This window comes from Cornus florida, unplaced genomic scaffold (assembly GCF_030987335.1).
Source record: "Cornus florida cultivar Cherokee Brave unplaced genomic scaffold, ASM3098733v1 CherokeeBrave_3.0.0_Hap2_Chr09, whole genome shotgun sequence".
Classification (NCBI taxonomy): domain Eukaryota; kingdom Viridiplantae; phylum Streptophyta; class Magnoliopsida; order Cornales; family Cornaceae; genus Cornus; species Cornus florida.
Genome location: NW_026775579.1, coordinates 91,017,387 through 91,028,524, shown reverse-complemented (window position 1 = coordinate 91,028,524; position 11,138 = coordinate 91,017,387). Strand labels below are relative to the sequence as shown.

General features: G+C 35.9%; 1 protein-coding gene across 1 annotated transcript; it reads left to right on the top strand.

Moving 5' to 3' along the window:
* Window positions 1-1,519: 1,519 nt before the first annotated feature.
* Window positions 1,520-6,910, top strand: LOC132275125 (heat shock 70 kDa protein 8). The gene is made up of 2 exons (XM_059776528.1): window positions 1,520-1,669; window positions 4,953-6,910. Exon 2 carries the CDS (start codon window positions 4,956-4,958, stop codon window positions 6,678-6,680), a length of 1,725 nt encoding a protein of 574 aa, XP_059632511.1. The 5' UTR covers window positions 1,520-1,669; window positions 4,953-4,955; the 3' UTR covers window positions 6,681-6,910.
* Window positions 6,911-11,138: the final 4,228 nt, after the last annotated feature.

Below are 11,138 nucleotides of genomic sequence, written 5' to 3'. Positions count from 1 at the left end.
TTCTAAAAATGGGTACTTTTCAGTTAAGAGTGCCTATTATGTTGCGGAATCACTTCTTTACAAAGCCGTTTCTTTTCCTTCGGCGGAAGAGTGTAACTTTGATGTTAATCGAAGTTCAATGTGGAAACAAGTAGGGCGACTCCGTGCGCATAGGAAGATTCAATTGTTCTTATGGCAGTCTCTTCATGACCGTGTTCCTGTTAATGAACTTATTTGACAGAGACGGGTAGTGGAAAATCCGTTATGTCCTATTTGTGAGTCCAATGTTGAAACCGTAGACCATCTCCTTTGTGTCTGCCTGTTTGCGTGTCTAGTGTGGCAACTGTGTCCCTTGCGTGTTGATTTCACTGGGGTGCAGCCGTCCTTTTGGCCATTGAGATGGGTATCTCTTTGTGAGAAGTGGTCCGCCTCTACTGCCTTGGATGAGTGTATGGGTTTGGTGGCTTCTGTCTGCTGGGCTATATGGAAATGCTGCAATGATTTAGTTTTTAAGAAAAAAATGGTGGGATCCTTATGAAGCTAGTTTACTGGCCTTTCATGCTTTCTAGGAATTTCAGGAGCAGGCTCGTCTTTCCCGTCGGATGTTCATGTCGCCTTTGCCAATGTTTTCTCCAACTGTTGTGCGATGGTTAGTGCTGGATTTCGAATGCTTTAAGCTTAATTTTGATGTTTCGTTCTGTCTTTCTGATCGTGTGTGTGGTGGAGGAATGATTTCGTGACCACATCGGTCGTCCTGTTAAGGTTGCCTCCATTTTCCTTGAACATGTGATTAGCCCTTCCATGGCAGAGCGGTTGGTTCTTCGTGAGGCTCTTGTTTAGCTTCGGTGGTGGGGATATCACAAGGTGGTTGTCGAAGGTGATTGCAGGCCTGTTATGCGATTGGAAGCTGCTAATGATACACTTAATGTAATTTTTAATGATATTCTCTCTTTGCTTCAGGACTGTGAGGGTTCGTCCTTAGCTTGGACTCCTTGTGGGGGTAATATGGTTGCTCACTTGTTAAGCAAACATGCTTTTAAAGCCGCATGTGGCGATTTAGAGTGGAGTATATGGCCTTCATAGTTGTTAAATACTCTTCTTTCCAATTATGTATTTCCTTCTTTTTTATTTTTAGTTCCTCTGTTTGGTGTTAAAATATATATATATAAATAAAAATTACTATCACGTTCCACGTATATTATAAGCCAATCATACAAATTAATTAAAATATAATTATTCAGTACATTTACTAAGACCAATTTCAATTTCATGTAAGTTTTTTTTTTCATTGCTTCTTTCATTTGTTAAAAGAATTGGTTCTAAAAACTATTTTTAAAATATTATTTTCTTTATTTTGATCAGAAAAATATTTTAAATTTTGTTTTCCTAGCAAGTAATTGTGAAATTTCAGATTTGGACCAAAGGCGGGCCCACACCACAGCGCCTGTCATCAATCGCCGGTGCACTCTAGAATCTCGTAGATGATATGAATATGATTCAGCTTATAACATACATATATATATTACACATTTGTATTTCTCTCCCTCTCTCTTTCTCTCTCTAGGAAGCTCTAGAAAGTGAGCGCCACTTCGCCAGCACCTTGCATTTTAATTTCTCAGCACCGAAGAGGAAATCTCGCAGTTTCTTATCTGCTTATAGCTCGCCTCTCTCTCCTATTACTCTCTCAACAGTAAGTTTTCTTTCCCTCTCTACATTTTTCTTCTTTCAATGTGTTGTTTTCGCTCTCTCTCTCTCTCTCTCTCTCTCTCTCTCTCTCTGTCTTTTCTTCATTTGTGTAATTGTGTGCCTCTAAATTGAATAATTCCTTTACCGATTGATCATATAACTTGTCTATCATACGATTAGTGTTCTCTTAACCTTTCTTGTCATCTTAATTGATACCCATTTATTTAATCATCGTCGCTAAATTGGGTATATCATTTCTCGCTTATTTATTTAGTATGAGAATGTCTTTTCAACAATTATTAGCTTCTTTCTCTTTTTCTTTTTCTTTATTAACATTTTTCACTTTGAAATTGTTATCTTTCTTTATTACATTATAGTTTTTACTATGTTAATCTAATTTTCCATGTCTAGAGGTGGGTTCGTGTGGTTTGATGGATTATTATTGTTAATCTTGTGAAATATTGGTTTTTTTTTTTTTTTCGGTTTTAATCATATTGTTTATTAGTCTGTTAAATAGCTTTTGTTGAGGTCCAATTTGGGTTAATTTATAATGAATGGTTTTGGGTTCAATTATTTAGGAAGCATAGGTTAGATTAAAATTTAAAAACTAAGTTCAGATTTCAACCGGATGTATAGATTAATTTGAGATTTTATATGTGTGGATTTCAAATGATAATGTGAGAGATCTTATTTGCAATCCAATTCTAACAAGATTCTAGTTGCAGAATGATCTTTAAAAAATATGTGTCTTTCGCACCATAGCACTCCCTTTAGCCTCCCGAGTTAACTCTGATTGTCAATATTATTTAAAATCTAAATACCTTCATTTCAAATGCCTTGATTCATCCAATTGCCGTAAGAGCTCAAACTCGTCTTATAGTGATAAATGCATTCTTCTGAATTTATATACTAATAGGATGGTCCTTATCAATAAAAAAGAGGCTTTGTTGATGGTTTCTTGGTAAATAGGGTAATTTACTGTATAATGCATTAATAACACTAGCACATATTTTGAAGAATTCTGGACTTAATTTCACCATTTATTCTGTTCCCGTATCAGCCCAGATATGTAGCACATAGGTCTTACATTCTAATGTGAATTTATTGACAAGGAACATATATATCTTGTAGGTGTTTGTTTTAATACCTGTATGAAACATACTTCAGTGGATTCTTGATATTTTAATGTGAATTTATTGACAAGGAACATTTATATCTTGCCGATGTTTGTTTTAATATCTGTATGGAACATACTTCTATAAATTCTTGACTGTAAGAACACATTAGAGTTTGGAAATGTTATTCTGTTAGAAGGTTGTACATTATTGGATTTAATTGAATAATTGTGTTAGGCTCAAGAACCAATCCTCACTAAGGATCTGCAGTTGTCTATCAGCTCTTTCCCTTTTCAAATATATGTGGTTTTGCTTTTGTAGTTCTTTAAGGTAATACCCCGTGATCCTTAATTGGAACACTACAGAACTTAGAAGAATGGTAAGAAGAAATAAGAAACAATCCATAGAAGGTGTTTTACTTAATAAATACCATAAGGATGCTGCTTAGTGTGAAAGTAACATAGCTGCAACCAACCTTTATATTCGTAGAGCTCTGTTTTACATCAGACGGTGTGAATCGAACGAGCTTTAATGTTAGGTATTGCTAGTTTCTAGCTTCCAGAAACTTGTTCTGATTTAATGTTTTCTGTTCCCCAATATCTAAAGAATAATAGTAAGAACAAGAGAAGTAAATGACAAGCCTCTTCTAGCCTTGGCATTTATGCCACAACTTTTGGGGCATAAAACAATAACAATACAATCTTTGACTCAAGCACCTTCATGCTATCTTCCGACAGGCTTGCACCCTCTCAACCATATTACCTGCTTTTCAATTACTGGGTCTCATGTACTTCCTATTTGGAGCATGGATGAGAGTTTATTTTTTCTGCTGTTAGCTCCATATGCATGTCTTTTTTTTCGTTTATTGAAGCATTTCAAGGTAGGCATTGCACGGAGTATGTGCTCAATAAAGGACATAATGTTGACATGATTTTATTTTATAGGTCAAATGAATTATTTTACTTGTTGAACAAGATAGCCATGGGTTTTGCGTCCAGAGTCGGTATGTTTTGTTGCATGCTACTATTCCTGGCAGTAGATTCGTTCTCATCTTTGGAATCATTTTCATCTTTCTTGCTTAATCCTTTGTTTGGAGATACATTTAAACTATCTGAAATTAATGAGCTGTACTACTTTGTATGACTCTCAATGATGGTAATTAAATGATCTGTTCAGACTTTAAGGATTTGAGGTTTATTTATTTATTTTTGGATTATTTCTTTAATAGTCAATTCTATTGATCATGGATATGACATCCTCAATCATAATACAAGAAAATTTTATTATATAATATCAGAACTCAGGAGTAGTTATGGTTAAGAGAGGGCCTTGTCTTTGTCCCCATTAGTGTCAACTCCTGGCCAGGTTTGCATCACTGTGATATTGTTTTCTCATGGTTTTGCTATTGTTTAAATGAAGTCATAGGTAAATGATTCCCAGCTAAGAATGCCATTGCCATATATACTCTGTTGTAGCTAGTACTTTGTGGTTTATTATTATTTTATTACTGGTTTGTGAATATAACTAGAAGTTCAGTAGATCTATTGAAGCCTGTTTCCTTAAGTTTTCTGAGAATTGTTTTCTCCTCTCAGAGAACAAAGAACGATTTAAGAGCTGGTTTTGTTGATAGTTTTCTGAAAGCTGTTGTATAAAAATAGAGTTAAAAAAAGCCTGTTTCCTTAAGTTTTATGAGAATTTTTTTCTCATCTCAGAGAAAGAAGAATGATTTTAGAGCTGGTTTTGTTGATAGTTTTCTGAAAGCTTTTGTATAAAAATAGAGTTAAAAATACTCGATTCCAAATAACACTCTGTTAAGTTATCTGAATTTTCTGTTTCCAGAGTTTTTGAAATTAGAGAATTGAACTAATAAGTTCCTGGAATGGTGTGAATTGAACAACCCTACTTTAATCCCCAGCAACTTTATGTTTGTATAATTAGTTCTTTATTGTTCAGTGGTACAAAGTTATTCAAGACAAGAAACCGTGAAGACTTCTGAAGAAATGAGAATTTTTTGTAACTAATGAATATTAGAATATGTGCTTTCAAATATGTCCTTTACCCTTATTGTACTGGTTCCTAATGAATTGGACATATTTATAGTTTCTCTCTTTGAACTTTAATTTTGGACGTGTTGGGTATCTTTTTCTTATGAGATAACTGTTCAAATTGCAGGAAATGACTGAACCAGCATACACTGTGGCATCTGATAGTGAAACCACTGGGGAGGAGAAATCTTCCTCTGCTTTTCCAGAAATTGCAATTGGGATAGACATTGGCACTTCTCAATGTAGCGTTGCAGTATGGAACGGCTCCCAGGTGGAGCTCCTTAGAAACACTAGGAACCAGAAGATAATGCGGTCGTATGTCACCTTCAAAGACGAAATTCCTTCAGGTGGAGTAAGCAATCAACTGTCTCATGAATATGAAATGTTATCTGGAGCTGCAATCTTCAATATGAAACGTCTGATCGGTAGAGTTGACACTGACCCAGTTGTTCATGCAAGCAAAGGCCTTCCTTTTTTGGTACAAACTCTGGATATTGGTGTCCGGCCATATATTGCAGCCTTGGTAAATAATGTGTGGAGATCCACCACCCCTGAAGAAGTTCTTGCAATATTTCTGGTTGAGTTAAGAGCTATGGCAGAAATCCAACTAAAGCGCCCTGTAAGAAACGTTGTTTACACTATTCCAGTTTCATTTAGCCGGTTCCAACTAACCCGGATTGAGCGAGCCAGTGCCATGGCTGGCCTTCATGTCCTAAGATTGATGCCTGAACCTACAGCAGTAGCTCTGTTATATGCACAGCAGCAGCAGCAACGGACCTTTCATGAGAATATGGGCAGTGAAAGTGAAAAGATTGCTCTTATCTTCAATATGGGTGCGGGATATTGTGATGTGGCATTAACTGCCACAGCAGGAGGAGTTTCACAGATTAAAGCCTTATCAGGAAGTTCCATTGGAGGAGAAGACATGCTTCAGAATATGATGCAGTATCTCTTGCCAAATATGGACAGTCTTTTCTCAAGCCATGGAATAAATGAGATCAAGTCGATGGGCCTGCTTCGAGTCGCAACCCAGGATGCAATTCACAAGCTTTCCTTTCAAACCAGTGTTCAAGTTGATGTTGACTTGAAAAACGGGTTGAAAATATCCAAGCTTGTTAATCGGGAGGAATTTGAAGAAGTAAACTGGAAAGTGTTTGAGAAATGCGAGTCTCTCATAGTCCAGTGCTTGCACGATGCTAAGGTGGAAGCGGAGGATGTGAACGATGTCATAACTGTAGGTGGCTGTTCAAATATTCCAAAAATTAGGAATCTTGTTATGGGTATATGTAAAAGAGAAATTTATAAGGGGATGGATCCATTGGAGGCTGCAGTTTGTGGGGCAGCACTGGAAGGAGCAGTAGCTTCTGGAATCAGTGATCCTTTTGGGAATTTGGACTTGTTAACCATTCAAGCTACTCCTCTGAGCATAGGGATTCGAGCGGATGGAAACAACTTTGTGCCCATCATACATCGAAACACAACAATGCCTGCACGGAAAGAGCTGACCTTCACAACCGTTCAAGACAACCAAGCTGAAGCGCTAATTGTTGTGTATGAAGGTGATGAAGAGTCGGTGGAAAAGAACCACCTCCTCGGCTATTTTAAGATCAGAGGGATTCCTTCAGCTCCTAAAGGGGTTCCAGCAATTAGCATGTGCATGGACATCGATGCTTCAAATGTGCTAAGAGTTCTGGCTGGTGTCATAATGCCTGGGACACAACATCCGGTGACTCCTTCTATGGAAGTTAGGATGCCAACGGTTGATGATGGCCACGGTTGGTGTGCTGAAGCTCTTCTCCGAACTTATGGATCTACTTTAGACTTGATTACAGTGCAGAAGAATATTCAGAAGTGAGGTAAATAGCCAGCCCCCCGTGTGTTTTATGCAAAAATGATAGTTCTGTGTTGGAATACTGAATGTTCATCTTTTTTGTAAAATACAGTTCTTGTTTGGTATCTTTAGGTGCTAAGTTTGTTAATGTTGTATTCTAGTTGTACTACTCTAATGTTGTACTTTAAGGCTGTGTTTGATAGACAAATAAGTTACCAAATAAATAATACGAAGGATGTTTGTATGATGTTTTTCATCGGCAGTTTGACACTGTTTCTTCTCTATAATATAGTTCAGATGAAATGGATTCTATTTAGATCAATGTTCAGGAGGGAAGAATGAGCCTAGTGTGTATGCTCAGAGCTTTTTTTGCACAATTTATGCCTTTGGTATTGCAGGGTAGCTTTGGCATGTCATGCTAATAGGATTCTGGCTGCAGTGGATTAGAAATTGTGCAATTTACAGGATTTAGGTTTATTTGGTGGTGGAACCTTACATTCATAGTGATTGAATTTGTAGAATGTTTGCAGAAAAATAATAATAATAATAATTAAGAAAAAAATTGTATCATGAATTAATGGTGTTGCCTATATAATGGTGAGAAAGCAACGACAGCTGTGATCTAGTTATGAGAAATAACTCTTTATGTTTTATATTTCGCCTTTGCTGCTGAACATGAACATTTTGATTGCAGCTTCTTAAAAGGAGTATGTTGATACTATCACCAGCAATTAGTATACTTTTTCTGGTTTTGGTTGTATTTTGTTTTATCCTATCGAGTTGAGTTGAAAGTTGAGGAAGGTTTCTGGCTTTGGTGTAATTAACTTTTAACTTGTGTTTAATAGTCAATTTTTTTTAGGATAAAGTGCACTAAACCCCCCTGAAGTATGACCCAATTGCAATAAACCCTCCTGAAGTAAGTAAAACCCCCTTAAAGTATGATTGTGTTGCACACAAAGACAATCCGTCTGCAGCCGTTAACGGAAAAAGGAAATGACCGTTTAGCCCTTACTTTGAAGAGCGTTGTTTTAGTTCTATTTTGCTATTGATGGCTATATAATATGAGAACCAATAAAGATGCGACACCTAACCTTATCAATAACATCACCCAGCAACATTTGATGGCGCCAAACATATTCCATCGCAATCAACAATCTGTTTTCGTTGCTCTCAGTTCTTGGTTCTCAATTGTATTTGACAAAATTATGGCCATTGAATGTGAATTAGATATACAAATATATATATACATATACATCCCTCATATCTCTCCAACGACCTTCACCGTCCCGTCCATGGCTACCACATCCACGATCTATCCATGGTTATCGCCACCACTACTCTCTCTCCCCCACAAAGAATATTCTTCTCTCATAACCACTTCCACTGCCATGGCCGCCACCATACCCGCCCTATCTCCAACCCACCTCTCTCTTTTTTTTTTCTCTCTCGTTGTCCTCCAACTCAAGCGACGACAAGAACTTCGAAGAGGTGGAAAATCATTCAACGGAGATTTGCTTTTGTTGACAAGATCGATCCAAAGAACTCCAATCCGACGCGAAAGATGTGGCAACGACCGTTGAAGCCTAGGGTTTGAAAACCCATTTCCTGTAAAAGTAACTTCACCATATGATCAGGGAATTTTTTTTAAAAAAAATCCACCATATGTGTCTGTAATTCTGTTCCTTCAATTATCATCATCTTTTATAACAAATTCACATCTTGATTCAAATCAACCCTAAGATCATTGTTCTTTCGCCGAACTCAAGACCGATTCCTTGCTTGCAATTTATAGGTTCGTTCTCAGCGTATGATGTTGTCAATGGAGAAAGACAACGTCCATTACCAACATCACCGTCAATGGAGAGAGACTCATCACGCACCAAATCCGATCAACCCCAATTTATAACCTGTTTTAAATTGGAACCCATTTTGATATTCTGATGGTATTACTCTACACTTTTCCCTCATCGATCTCTTCCAATTTCTTGTTGGCGCCAAGAAATACTAGTGAGGAGGTGGAGAGACAGAGGAGGGGCGGTGATGGCCGGATGGACATGGCTACCACCAGTGGATAAAGAGAGAGAGAGTCACCTGGATATGAAAATTTGAGTGGGAATTGCTGAAAATCGATGCTGAACAAGAGGAATTGCTGAGGCTGAAAGTTAGAGCTTCGAATTTAGGGATTCTCTGGTACGAATGGGATATATATATATATATATATAGTCTTTAACTGTTATAAGGGTATATATGATATTTTATATTTTAACCAAGCCACATGGGTCATGTGTCTCCTCTTACTGTTAATTCTTAGCCGGCCAACTAACGTAGATCCAAATTTTGCAACAAACTAAATAGTTTAGGGGGTTAAGTGTATTTCTTAAAGTTTAGGGGGGGTTTTTTGAGAAAGAGAAGAAAGTTCAGGGGAGTTTAATGCACTTTACCATTTTTTTTATTGGGTCAGTTGGGAGGAAAATGAGGTGTCTCACCCGGGTGAAAAATTAGATAAAGTAGATTTATATGATTTGGATATATTCAAAGATTAAAAGATGTACCAGTTAAACGAGGAAAAATAGTTATAATAGAAGATAAGAGACAGCTGGTCAATCAAAAATAACATGGGATGAAATTATTAAAAATAACTTTAAAAAAGTTAAATATATTATGTGAAATTCATGTGGCTGACTCCAAGGATGGAGCCAGCTTAGTGTCTGGGCCATGTTGGCCCATTAAAATTTATATATATATAACATATAATATATATGTTATTACGTAGCGCCCCTTGAAATTACTTTTTTCCTAAAAAGCCCCCCTTGCCTAGGCTGGCTCACTAATTTATATATATTTATCGGAAGACTCTCATGCGGTCCAAAATAACTAATTTATATATATTTATCGGAAGACTCTCATGCGGTCCAAAATAACGGACTTTTTAACAGACAAAAACTCAATTAGTCAGTTACACTTTATTACTTTATCAGACTTAACCATAGTTAATAATGTTAACTTTAATAGTCAATTTATTCTATATAGTTAATAATGTTAACTTTAATAGTCAATTTATTCTATATAGTTAATAATGTTAACTTTAATAGTCAATTTATTCTATAACACGGGTCAAATTCGTTGCTAATTCAAGACGATTTTTTATAGTTTTGATATCGACACATGAATCGATTTTTACGGCATCTACCATTTTCTAGACCAGTGAAAAGGAAGGAAATGAGTGAGAAGAAACAAATATATAGAGTATAGGCAGGCAACAATGTATTTTGTATCTGAATATACATTTAATAAGAGCCCTTCTTCATCCCATTTCTTTTGTTTTCCCCACAATAAAACTACACACGGGAAACATAATCACGAGACTCAAATAGTATGGAACCTGTTCAAATTTTGCTTCTTTTTTTTTTTTTTTAACAATCAAAAACTTTACTTTACCCTCCCATTAATTTTATAATTACAATATAACATCACGAAGACCTTTAGACAACATAAAATCACGTATTTATTTTTATATGTAGAAAAAATAATATTTTTAATTTATATATATTTTCAAATTTATGTATTTTTTGTTTTTTAATTCTCATATGTTGGAGAATGAATATGGTAGTTGTGTTATAATTATAGTGGTGAAGATGGTAGCTGTGATGATTGAAATTACAAGAAAGATGGTAAAAATTAAGAAGGAAAGAGATTGAATAAAAGTATCTAATTTGTAAAGTATTACATAATGCCCCCTAACATTAAATTTTAGCTCCGCTTTAACTATGATTAAGGAAAGAATAATGATGGTGGCTCTGTGGTGGGGTTGGAAGAAGATGATAATATGCCATTTAACCCTTGTATACAAAAGAAGTGACAGCCTTAAAATTTAAATAAGAACTTGTGTGTATCTGGTGACTCCATACTATCTTAGTTGCTTTGCTTAACCATTTAGGCCCATATTCTCAATCCATTTATGGCCCATCAATCTTGGTTTTGTCCCCAAAATTTTTAACCTGCACTATTCCACATATTTTCACATTTAGGATTTATATATACAACATATACCACTGTCAAGAAACAACTCTTTTGCTCCGAGCTCCGAAACGAAATGTTCCAGATGTTTTACATCCTCCGACCACTCGGGAAATTGCAATAATAAAATATGGAAAAGGGAATCTAGTAAAAAAATTTATGTATTCGACTCCAATTTCGTTTGTTTCGATAAATATATCAATCAATTCTGATTTCCTCTAATTGGATCATTAGCTAAATATATCAAGAATTTTTTTTGGACCATCATCTGGAGGGAACAAAATACAGAATCCACTAGTTTTTCTCGAGGCCCATCAATGAAACTTTTGACTTTATCCACATCCATGCAACTGGTACAATAAACAATACTCCCTCCGGCTCTTATTAATAGTCTATTTTTTTTCTTTTACATATCCCAAATAAGTTATCCTCTTTGAAAAGTCAAATATCTTTTCTTTATATTTT